The sequence below is a fragment of the Triticum dicoccoides genome, chromosome 7A, assembly GCF_002162155.2.
Source record: "Triticum dicoccoides isolate Atlit2015 ecotype Zavitan chromosome 7A, WEW_v2.0, whole genome shotgun sequence".
NCBI lineage: Eukaryota > Viridiplantae > Streptophyta > Magnoliopsida > Poales > Poaceae > Triticum > Triticum dicoccoides.
The window spans coordinates 214,642,964-214,655,994 of NC_041392.1; the positions used below are offsets into that span (position 1 = coordinate 214,642,964).

At 46.3% G+C, this 13,031-nt stretch overlaps 1 protein-coding gene across 2 annotated transcripts; it reads right to left on the reverse strand.

Annotated features, from left to right (window-relative positions):
- Window positions 1-516: 516 nt before the first annotated feature.
- LOC119328366 (protein RADIALIS-like 4) lies at window positions 517-7,976 on the reverse strand. Of its 2 annotated transcripts, none has more exons than XM_037601365.1 (2): window positions 7,617-7,976; window positions 517-939 (listed from the first exon to the last, which is right to left on the reverse strand). In XM_037601365.1, exons 1-2 carry the CDS (start codon window positions 7,865-7,867, stop codon window positions 915-917), a joined length of 276 nt encoding a protein of 91 aa, XP_037457262.1. In that variant the 5' UTR covers window positions 7,868-7,976; the 3' UTR covers window positions 517-914. The 2 variants fall into 2 exon arrangements, with proteins under 2 accessions (XP_037457262.1, XP_037457263.1); XM_037601366.1 differs by having other exon boundaries at window positions 7,614-7,976.
- Window positions 7,977-13,031: the final 5,055 nt, after the last annotated feature.

Sequence of the window (13,031 nt, forward strand, 5' to 3'; positions counted from 1 at the left end):
GTTTTGGAAATCCTAAATTTGTTCGCAATATCATAAAATTGTTTGCCTTGGTCAAAAAAAGTTCATACGTTCAAAAAATTAATTAAAATATGGAAAATTGTAAACGATTTTTTCTAACAGTGTTTAGTCTTGTATTTTCTTTAGTTCTTTTTAGTGTTCCGCTGTACATTGGTCAACCGAGCTCTTCCATCGTAGTGGCTACTAGCGAGTGCGCACAAGTAGCCAGTCCTGTGTTTGATTGCCAGCCATCGTGTCCTACCTTTTTACGATTTTTTACCCTGGTATTTGCGGCGCACTGCAATGGGTCCGCCCAATCGGCGCACCCTGCGTTATATGGGCCGTCCATTCTGGTTTTCTTGGAATATGGATTCCCCAAGGTTTATGTAGATCTACTCTAATTTTTGGGACACGCCATGAAAAAGGAGAGCTGGAGAATTCCCTATGACGCGCGTGTCCAAAGCCAAGAAATGTCAGGGCAGAAGTCGGCACCGGCAATAAGTAATCCGTAGACCGGAATTTCCATTAGACAAATATATATATCAGGTAACAGATTCGACAGGGAGACAGACCACGGCACCAGCGTACAAGCGCCCGTCGCGTCCGATACCTCCGGCGGTACAATATAGCTGGGGACATGGCTCGTGGTGTGGGTCATATACACGAAGACAATGCGTACAAAATATACGGAAGATACAGCTCCGATGCGGGACTTGATTATGTCTCGGACTTTATTCTTGTCGTAGTGCCATCATCATTGGAGAGCAATAGCTACTTCAGCTAGCTACATGACCGGATGACGATCACCATGGGGTCATGTGTATCTAGTAGTGTAGATAGAGCAGTACTGGCTTCAGGCTGGAAAACAGGCAGAGGCAGGAGGCTAGCTGTGCTCGAGTCTTGCACCAGCCCAGCGATCACTGGCTCTTCAGGTACCTTGGCCTGGAAAAAGGAGAGAATAAACCGAGTGTTAGTCTAGCTATGTTCCGGAGGCAACAGGGAACTGAAAAACTGAAAAGGCCATGGATTGATATAGGCATGGATTTAATGGCTGAAAATGAAATCCACAAAGGAAATAGAAATGCTTGGCTCACAGTGTAACAAGTCTGAATGTTCCATGTAAAGGAAGAGATGCCGACAGAAACAAAGTAGAGGGTCTTTCCAGTGAAGGGCATTAATTTGGAAATAACATATAGAAGCGGATCTATTCTAGTCTAGCTAGGGGGGCAAGAGGAAGAAACCTAAGATTGGAATTTGTCCTATACGTCCATATGCGAGAGAACAAAACATCAACTGTTGAGATGAGCAGCACTTTATGCCCGTCGAAAGGACAGCAAGCTTTAAGGGACTGAGCCCGCAAGCTTTACGCGCAAATCTTGAGCAAAAGCATGCTCTAGCTGCCTGCTTACTACACTTTTTTTTGTTATTCTGGACAAATTAGTCTCCCTGCGGTATCTCCTTTTTTTGCCAGTTAAGGGCATGCTGTGGTTAAAACATAGCCTATAAGCCTAATAAAGGCGCGCTGCTTTTGAGGTTAGTTATCAGATGGACTGTTGGATATATTCTGACGCTGTCCTTTCTTCACCGTCTTTATAAGACCAACTGATAAAGCCAGAAAATAAACCTGTGTTTATATAGTGATAAACCTGTGTTTATATAAGTGATAAACCTGACAGCAGTTCACTAGTTAAGTGATTGGCTACGGTCAGTCAAATGGGTGAAGGAACAAAAATATGTTCATGGATTAGTCAAGTAACTAGCTTCCCAACAATGGTAAAGGAGTCAATGCTACTACATTTGCAAGACCACATAAACTACAAACAAAATTCAGTAGGGCAAACATAGTTTTTCCTAAAGGTCAAGAGATAACCAAATATAGCATTTGCAAGACATGTAGAGTAAGAAGGGAACAGAGAAGTCGATGCCCAAGGGAGCAGCAAGAGACCATGCATATTAGTAGAGGGAAATGCATGTATGGAAGGAATATAAAGCATCCAGTGCAAGTGACTGCACGGAGAAAGCTAGCCAGGCCGGCCGAAAGGAAGACCGCCCTTTCCCTTTGCACACACCACATTAGTAGTGATAGACTAAGGGTTTTGGGGTTATGGGCTTCGACACCTCTAGGGGTCGGCCTCTGTAACATATATATAACAAGGGGGTACCTCATCGGGTACAAACACAACATGTACTAAGATTACAATACGTACAAGTCTATGAGTCTAACACCCTCCCTCAATCTTAACCATGGTCTGAAGAATTCAGAAGATTAAGATTGCGACGACAACCCTCAAACTGAGGTAATGGCAATGGCTTCGTGAAGATGTCGGCAAGCTGGTCCTTTGATGGAATGAACTTGATCTGAAGCAACTTCTGTGAAACTCGTTCTCTGACAAAGTGATAGTCAACTTCAATGTGTTTCGTTCGAGCATGAAATACCGGATTTGAAGAAAGGTACGTAGCACCGATGTTGTCACACCAAAGAACAGGTGGATGACGCTGAGGGACTCTCAACTCTCGAAGCAAGGCCTGAACCCAGATAAGTTCAGCAGTGGCATTGGCAACTGCTTTGTATTCAGCTTCAGTACTACTACGAGACACTGTAGCTTGTTTACGAGCACTCCAAGCGATCAAGTTAGGACCATAGAACACTGCATATCCCCCCGTGGATCGCCTGTCATCAGGGCTACCAGCCCAATCTGCATCAGAGAACGCGGAAAGACTACCGGAAGGGGCAGGCCGAAGGTGCAGACCCAAAACAACAGTCAACCGAACATAGCGCAGAATACGTTTCACAGCAGTCCAGTGAGTGTCCCGAGGAGCATGAAGAAACTGGCAGACGCTGTTCACCGCATAAGAGATATCAGGACGAGTAATCGTCAAATACTGTAAGCCACCAACAATGCTGCGATACGTTGTAGCCTCATCTGAAGGAAGAAGAGTACCATCAAGTGCAGAGAGTCTATCAGAAGCTGTCATGGGAGTGGAAGCAGGCTTCCACTGAAGCATACCAGCACGACGAAGCAAATCCAGAGAGTACTTATGCTGAGTAAGAGTCAGACCGGCATCCGAATGAGAAACCTCTAAGCCAAGAAAATAATGGAGCCGACCAAGATCTGTAATGGCAAAATCATCACTCAAAGCAGAAACAAGCCGATCGGCAGCAAGAACCGACGAACTGATCAAGATGATGTCATCAACATACACCAACAGGTACATAGTGACCGTAGGGCGCTGTAGCATGAACAAGGAAGTATCAGCTGTCGATGGAACAAAACCATGTGCACGGAGAGCAGAAGCAAGACGTGCATGCCAAGCACGTGGCGCCTGTTTGAGACCATAGAGAGCCTTGACCAAACGACACAAATGCTGTGGACGAGTAGGATCAACAAACCCAGGTGGCTGACGCATATAGACCTCTTCATCAAGAACACCATGCAAAAAGGCATTCTGAACATCGAGCTGTCGAAGAGACCACCCACGAGTAACTGCAAGAGACAAGAGCATGCGAATAGTCGTCGGCTTGATCACAGGACTGAAGGTATCATCATAATCAAGACCTTGACGTTGTTTGAACCCACGAGCAACAAGCCGAGCCTTATACCGTTCAATAGAGCCATCAGCATGTCGCTTAACTTTGAATACCCATTTAGAATCAATTATATTGACACCACTGTGCGGAGGAACAAGACGCCACGTACCATTTTTGAGCAATGCTTGATACTCTTGTTCCATTGCAGATCGCCAGTGAGGAATACCCAGAGCTGCTTGATAATGACGGGGTTCAGCAGAAGGATCAGTTGCAGAGTGAGCTATACAGGCCGCGAGCCAGGCAACCGTGCCATCGGTGCGTTGAAGCGGTTTGAATATACCACTCTTGCTGCGAGTGTGTGGTCGCGGAGCAACCTGAGCAGTTGGCGCGACGAAGATCTCAGGAACCGTCGATGAAGTAGCCTGCGTCTCCTGAGAAGAAGGTATTACAGGAGATGGTGCCTGCGACACTGACGAACCGCCAGGAGGCGAGGCAGTAGGTGCGGGCGTCGCCGAACAGGAGGAGCCAGGCGCGTCCGTAGGCGCGGGCGATGCAGGCGAAGCCGACCCGATGGCAGGTGAGGCGAAAACCGGCGACGAAGGGAGCTCCAGCCGAGCCAGGGCCGGGCGCGGAGTGGGTGTGATCAAACCCGACCCTGCATGACCCATGCAGGGGGAAGCGGGCGCAGGATCAACGCGATCCGGGGAGCGCGGCTCCACTGCGACCAAAGCCGGATCCGGGTGGCTGGCGGGCGCGGGTGCAGGAGACCCTGCATGCGCCATGCAAGAGGGCACAGTGGCCGGATCGACGTGATCCGATGAAGAAGCCGTCGGAGCAGGGGATGAATCCTCAAGGAGAACAAGCCGAGCACCTCTACCAGTTCCTGCACCATGGTTAGACAACAAAAGAGGCGAGTGTGCAACATCTACAAATTGATCAGGCAATAAAGGAGATGAATGCACAGGTTCAGTTGGTGTGATCACAGGAGTTGGAAGATTAGAGAAAGGAAAAAACATGCTCATCAAAAACAACATCACGCGAAATATATACACGATTTGTTGGAATGTGAAGGCATTTATAACCTTTGTGCAACGGACTATACCCAAGAAAGACACATTTTTTAGAGCGAAACTCAAGCTTTCGATTATTGTAAGGACGGAGATGCGGCCAACACGCACAACCGAAAACTTTGAGAAAAGTGTAGTCAGGAGTCTCATTAAGCAAGAGTTCTAGTGGAGTTTTCATGCCAAGAAGTCGCGACGGAAGTCTGTTGATGAGAAAACAGGCAGTAGTGAAAGCATCACTCCAAAAACGAAAAGGAACAGAGGCATGAGCTAATAAGGTTAAGCCGGTCTCAACAAGATGACGATGCTTACGTTCAGCTGAACCATTCTGCTGATGTGTATGAGGACAAGACACACGATGCGAGATCCCAAGTTTCTCAAAGAAGGAATTCAAATTGCGGTACTCACCCCCCCAATCTGATTGTACATGAAGAATTTTGTGTTGTAGGAGACGCTCAACGTGTGTTTGGAACTTAAGAAAAACATCGAACACATCAGACTTATGTTTAAGAAGATAAATCCAGGTAAAGCGACTATAAGCATCAATAAAACTAACATAGTACTCATGACCACTAACAGACATCTGAGCAGGACCCCAAACATCTGAAAACACAATCTCAAGAGGAGTTTTCACTACATGACTAGAAACAGAAAAAGGTAGCTGATGACTTTTTCCCTGCTGACAAGCATCACAAACTGAGACATCTTTATTACTAGAAACTGACGGTAACTCATGGCGGTGAAGAATATGTCGAACAATGGGTGTAGCTGGATGACCAAGACGAGAGTGCCATTGTGCGGGAGATACTCGAACAACACTGAAGACTTGAGGGACAACTGGGGAGACAGATCGCGGCACATCAAGAGCATATAGTCCATGACGAAGGCGCCCTCTAAGAAGTACGTCCTGTGTGGCCCGGTCCTTGATAAAAAGATGAAACGGGTGAAACTCACAAAACACATTATTGTCATAAGTAAGTTTAGGTACGGAGAGTAAGTTTCGGGCAACAGTAGGAACTCGAAGAACATTTTTAAGACGCAACTGTCGAGATGTATGTGTGAGGAGAGATGCCTGACCAATATGAGAGATGTGCATACCTGCCCCATTTGCTGTGTGAACCTTGTCAGGACCATGGTAGGCCTCCCGAATAGCAAGCTTGTCCAATTCATTCGTCACGTGCTCTGTGGCGCCAGTGTCCATGTACCAAGTGGGATCAACATTATACGATTGAGTCTTTCCTTGATGCTGCGTCATGTTGACTTGTCGCTCATTGCCCTTGCCGTTGTTGCCAAGACCGAGAAACTCAGGCTGAAAACGGCGGTGACAGCGAGATGCAACATGGCGAGGAATTCCACATAGCTGACAAGGGGCAACAGCTCCACAAGCAGCACAACAAGCACATGGGCGCCCGTTCTCGACGACAATAGTAGGACGCGATTGAGAGGAAGCAGCCGTAGGAGCACCACCCTTGCCTCCCGTAGGAGGAGTTGAAACAGGCGAAGGAGCAGCAGGGCGAGAACCAGAACGCCCCTTCCCACCACGAACAGCAGCGTTAGCCGAGGGGGGCTCATCTGGATGACGACTGGCAAGGCGTTGTTCTGTTGAGAGGAGGCGCTGGAAGAGTTCTTGCGGCTTGATGGGAACCTTGCGTTCCTGGATCACCTCCACAAGAGAGTCATACTCGGCATCGAGACCTTGGAGAACATATGTGGTGAACTCTGTGTCACGAAGTGGCTCGCCGATGGAGGCTAGCTGGTCGGCGAGGCGTTTGATCTTGTTGAAGAAGACGGTGACAGAGTGATGATCCTTGCGAGTCTCATTGAGTTGTGCACGAAGAGACATGTGCTGCGACGAGGATTGTGCGGAAAAACTGGACTCCAACGCATCCCATACTTCATGAGACGTGGTAGCAAATAACACCAAGCCGGCGACGCCCTCGGTGAGAGAGGACTGAATCGCCGAGAGGATCGCTTGATCTTGAGCAATCCATGGCCGGTACATGTGATGATCCGGCGGGGGACATGGCAGAGTACCATCGACAAAACCCTCCAAGTAGTGACTACGAAGGAGGGGAAGAATCTGTGCGCGCCAAAACAGATAGTTGTCCATCTTCAGTTTCACCGGGAGAAGGTTGCTGAAGTAGAACGGTGGAGTCGAGATGACGTCGAGGGCGAAGTCATAGGGCGGCGGCACAGGGACCGCGCCGGAGGGGACGATATCCCCCGCAGGCGAGGACTGGGGCGCAACCGGGGGCCCCTGTGGTGGCTCACCGGGAAGCACAGGCCGCGGGATCCCCGCGTAGGCAGGGCCGTATCCAGCAGCAGGAGGAGCACCGTAGCCAGCGCCATGGCCAGCGTAGGGAGCGCCGTAGGGAGCGCCGTAGATCGCACCATAGGGAGCGCCATAGTAGGCCCCGTAGGCAGCCGGGTTGTAGGCGTACGGCGGCGGTGGCGCGTAGGGGGCGAGCGCGGCGTAGTTGGGGCGCAAGGCCGGCGAGCCGGGGAGAGCCGCGGACGGCGCCCCGGAAAACAGGGGTCCCGTCGATCTTCCTCCTGGGAGAAGGGTAGACAGGAACGGCGGCGCGAAGACGGAAGATCCCGTCCCGATCGGATCGGTGAGCGCCGCAGGGGCCGAATAGGATTCGGCGAGCAAGTTGGTGGTGGCGGAGAGAGTCGCCGTGTCGGAGAGGGCAGCGAGGGTGGCCGCGCCGGAGAGAGCGGCTGCGGCGGCGGCCTTGGAAGAAGCAGCGGAAGACGACATGGCTAGGTCAGGATCGTTAGATCGCATCTGTTACCATGATAGACTAAGGGTTTTGGGGTTATGGGCTTCGACACCTCTAGGGGTCGGCCTCTGTAACATATATATAACAAGGGGTACCTCATCGGGTACAAACACAACATGTACTAAGATTACAATACGTACAAGTCTATGAGTCTAACAAGTAGAGGGTGGTCAATTATGTGATGATGCATGTGCACGGATGGAACAGTCCAGAACTAGGAGATTCGGACAGACTACTTACTACCTCTGCCCATGGCTGCTGCCACCGCGGCTGGAACCGCCCTTGATGTTGTTGCTGCTGCTGCCGGCACCGTTTGTATGAATGTCGTCCACGTCTTTTTCCAGCTCCGCGAAGTGCTTCTTCACATCCTCCACCGTCTTGCCGTCGCCAACCTCCCGCGCCACGTTCTGCCATCTGTCTGGCGTGTCCTTGTCGTACTTGGCCAGCGCATCCTCGAACACCTTGTTCTGCTTGAATGTCCACGATGAACTCATGCTTGACTGGGCTGTGGCTTCTCAACAGGAAAGAAAACTAAGGTGGATTGCAATGACCACTGTTACTACTACTACTACTAGTGCTACTACGGTTGCTAGATCACCGGGCTTGGCTTGTGTTTGTATACAACAAGATGGTGGCAATGGTGCAGCTTATATAGTGGGAGGAGAGGCTAGTTGGAGAATAATGCTTGGGAATGGTGGGGGTGGATTGGAGGTGTTAGTAGCAGTACCAGTAGGCAAATCAGCGACAAGCTTGCATAGGAGCCACAAGAAGAAAGAAAGAAAGAAAGATAGGAGATATTTTATTTCATATTTTCATTGTACGAAATGAAATGCAGGGGAGAATCTGCATCACCTCCTCGGGTCTGCTGGAGGAGGGGGGAGGCCCCTTCCATCTCTTTTTGTCTGCCTATCTTCGTTGAGACTAGTTGGTTCCATTGCTCAATGGCAGAGGCCTCTAATACTTTAAGCAGGATAATGACTACTATGATTAGTAATTACCATAGGCTAAATATACCTAAAGCACCTGCTGAATATGCAAAAATGGCAAGCTGATTCTTCTTTGGACCGTTGAAGCTTTAAGGGGACATAAAGTTATTCCTACCTCTGTTTCTAAATGTAAGACGTTTTGGCAGTTTAAATTAAACTGCCAAAATGTCTTATATTTAGGAACAATATATATTATCACTACCTATCACTAGAAAAATATTTCTTAAGTAATATTTTTGAGTGATGCCCAAATGGGTAGGTACTTCTTGGTTGGACTTTTAAAACTTCAAGTGGATTGTTATCAAACATTTAGACATACATAACTGATGTAGTACGTGAAAAATGCGCACACATCCTTACTGAGTGATATATCTTAGAACTTCTACTTGAAGAATATTTAGCACCACATAAAGCCGCAGTGCTGGGAATTTCGACGTACATTCTCTCTTAGAAAGCAAGCGTACGCTGAATGAATTTTCTTCCCGACAAAGTACGTACACTGATGGAATGTCTGTTGTATACACTAGGAACAAACAATGTGCACCATCAGTTGCAGACCATTACAATGAATTATCTGTACTACTATGATTCCAGTTTGTAAAAGCAGGACCGATTATGTAAGACACTGCCTGAGAATCAATGCACCTCTAAGGCTAGACGCTAGAGAACTGCTAGCATTGTTGTGTTGGCATTCACCCTAGCCTCTGAAGCAGAGATTTTCAAAGATCTTTAATCCACCAATGATGGAATGCTGGACTTGTATTACAGGTGTTAATAGAGTGTTTGCATGCTCTATACCACTCTTTACATGTAACATCCAAAAGGACAAGATATGTGCAGATTCTCTTATGCGACACAAAGCAGATGGAACAAACTTGTCCTCCTTGCTAATTTTCTTTATCGTATTTAATCAGGGTACTTCTCTTGACAAAGGATGAAAACTAACCCAGAAATAATTTTATATTAGAGTTGAACTAGCTCTTTTCCCCAATTAAAATTATTTTACACTAGAGTTGAGCTAGGGGGGACTTTTTTTTCAATAGAAGGTACTAGTGCAGAATTAAAAAAAGAACATGCGTCCTTTTGGTCAGAAATGATAGCAGAGTAGGTTCATCTCCCCTTCCATGAGTTTATTGGTCTGATTTCTCAGCCCATGAGGGCTTATGGATTCAGCTGATGGATAAGTGATGTATAGAATCCATATCGACCCTGAATTTTTGTCAGTTCCTTTTCGATGGCAGACAAATCGGATGCAGAGCTAACCTAGTTCTGTTTGCAGAAACTATATGATGGACAGATCGATCTAACATGGTACTCTTATGGTTTGTTTCTGATCAAGGATCGTTAATAGGTTCAGACTGTGCTCAAGTGAGACAACTAGATCTGATCCAAATCTTGGACCTACACAACAAAAGTGAAGGGACTCTGTATAGTTGCACAGGACAATGCTATATAACTGATAACTATAAAAACAATATCTACTCCTAAGCTAGCGAATTATGTATGCATTTCCGCTGTATGTTGATTTTCATATACATGTTCTGGTGGCTTCTTTCCTATATTAATTAATTTTGCAAACACAATTTGATTTCCACTATTAGTTCTATGAAGTATATATAAATAAAATATGCAGAACATATGTATGAATCTACACATATGTTCTTCGGGCTACGAGGTGCATTTGAATGTTGTTAACCTAAGATGAAAGTAAATAAAAAAACTGAAGTAGAACTAATTCTCTCTTTTTTTTTGAGAAACGAAGTAAAACTAATTCGATGAGGGGCTAGCTTGGAATTGCAGTGATTTGTGATAATATCGTCACATAAATCTGTGGAAAAGCGAGCCTAACGCACTTCTGCTAGATGTTTTACATATCTGACAAATAGGCATACATCACACTAAAGATTAGAGGCACCTTCTTTAGTAATACCTTAGGCCCAAAATATTCTGGTGATATATATACTGTGGTAAATTTGATTAAGCTTTCTATAGACCAAAACGAACATTAGTGTAGGGAAACCGTCATGATTCTACTCAATAACAAAGATGGGATAAGCTTGTGAAGAAGCAAGCTTATTGCCCCACCCCCCAAAAACAAACCGACCCAGCAAGAAAACGAATGCCCAGGCGCAACAAAACATACACATCAACACATACGCAGTTTTGTCTTCTTAATTTTTTGTAGGTCAGCTACCTCTCAGGCGCTTCATGTCTTTTCCTTCTTCGTCCTTGTACCATACTTCGTAATTTGAAAATTTATAAAAATCCAGTTCGTAGAAATCCCGTCCGATTCTCTGAAAAAAACTACGTAGTGTTGTAGCATACACGGAACGTGAAATTACCATGTAAGCTCGAGATGCATCAACTAAATTAAGTAGAAGAACTTACTCAATAGTCTGCGTCATTCAGAAAGTTCCATACTTTCCTTCCATAGATGCGCCTCTTACAACTAGTTTCAAGTGGCTGCAGCTTTAGTCATATTCCAAGTACAGAAAGAAGCATGATAGCAACTCCTGTGGTATTCGAGATTCAAGGTCAGAACATATACTATTGACCAGCAATTTTCGGGACTTTGATACGAAGCAGGTTGCAAAGGAAAACTATAACACAAGGAAGGTATGGTGGCTATTAATGTTAGCCATATAAATAACTCATGTTTAAGCAAACAAATTCATTTGTGGAAGATGATTTTTGTCCCTCAATTGTTCGCAAAGTTGATTTTTGGTTGCTTAACTTTTTCCGTATACCTTTGGTCCCTCATCTTTCTAAACCTGAGAGGTTTGGTCCCTCATCTTTCTAAACCTGAGAGCTTTGGTCCCTCACCAAACCCGAAGTGGTTTTCTCGCTCACATGGTCTGGTTTTAACCCACATGCCACATGACCCTACATATGCTTTTTCTTCTCATGAATCTTAAATTCCTGCTGGTGTGCTTTGAGTCGATGTGCGGACTGAATCAATTATGCAAAGATTGAAGTGGTAATCATGGGGTGTGATTTTGAGGAACAGCTCTGGTCAGTTCACATGAGGAACTGTGGGCTTGATTTGCATCCCAATTGACTCTAAGAAGCTTTCAATTGTTGATTTGAAGTCCCCTCACAGAAGTAGAGTTTTGCACCTAAGGAGATACGGCATGCACATCAGGAAAAGGTACATATGCCCGTGCTCATGAGAATCTCCAACGTGACATGCTTCAAAGTGCTCACTATCCTGAGGTACGCAGATTTGAAAAGGTGCAAACACCTGCTCAAGTTGCTTAAATTTTGCATCAACTTGGACTTCATGCCTCATGATTGGAGGATAAAGATTCAACTTCGATGGTAACGTGAGTCTTGTCGACTATCGCCGAAAGAAGTAATTTTATTTGAATTGTTGATCTTTTCAGTAGAGCTCTTGCTAAACCATTGATCGGAAAATATATTTGGGGAAAGCACCATGTATTGTCTCCCCATGCAGCAACTTCCATGGAATTACTCCTCTATATAGATGACACATGTATGCATATGTTAATTGCAAAATATGTCTTCACTAATGGCAAGGGCTTCAAAACAAGATCCCATTTTGTCATTCTTGATGATTTTTTTACCGCAAGTGTCATATTAATAACCAACAGCTGCCATGATAATGATGTATGGTCATTGCACAATAATTTACATGTTTTAGGCATTATACCATGTTATGTAGAGCTAGAAAATGAGTTTTCAAGTTTTATCATCATGCAAATGATGGTACCATATCACAAAAAAAAAACCGATCATGCAAGTCTTGTATGGGTGGAGAATGTTGTTTAGTAATATGGTAACCAAGTTATTATAATTTGACAAATAAGTGACTATAATCTGGCCACGACATCCTCCAGTGACCTGGGAGGGAGTTGGAGCGGTGGAGGTGGCTAGGTTATTTGAAAGGGGTGGAGGTGGCTAAGTTAAGAGGAAAGGTGTGGAGGCGGCTCATAAAAATTAAAGCTAATTCTATTACCGTTGACATCGTCAAAGAATATTTTCCTAGAAAGTGTGTCATCCTAGGGAACCTACATTTAACCCTTTGTTACTCACTTAGAGCATCGCCATCAGTTCCCCTAAAGAGTCATCCCCTAAAGGCTCTTTTTTGCACCACCCAAAACTCGCCTCCCTCTCCACCCCTGCCCCCACCTGTCGGGGAAACTGATCCACGAACACCTATGGGGCCGGCGGACCGGGCCCCTTTCGGTTCGGCGGGGGGCGGAGGTCGCACGAAGAGCGGATCGAGGCGAAGCACACGAGCAGTTTTACCCAGCTTCGGAGCTCTCCGGAGAGATAACACTCCTACTGCTGCTTGTCTGGTTGTATTATCTTGTGTTCTTGCTCTAGAGAGAGAGAGCGTGGTGTTTTCTGGGCTACGAATGAATCGAAGCGAACTGTCCGAACCCCCTCTGCGTTGCGCATGGGCCTCCTTTTATACGCTAAAGGGGTCACCGACAGGTGGCAACGCAGAGGAGGGTATAAACGTAAAAAGTGAGGTGGTTGGTACAGTTGCTTGTACAGTGCACCCTACCTAACCCTGACGGCAGGGGACAAGGGCATTAAAGGCCCGTCTGAGTCGTCCAAACAGTGCAGAAAAGGACCGTTAGGGGCGCCACCGTTCGCCACGATGGCGATCTTGTCAGCTTCGCATGCCACTGCGCACCAGTGGTTG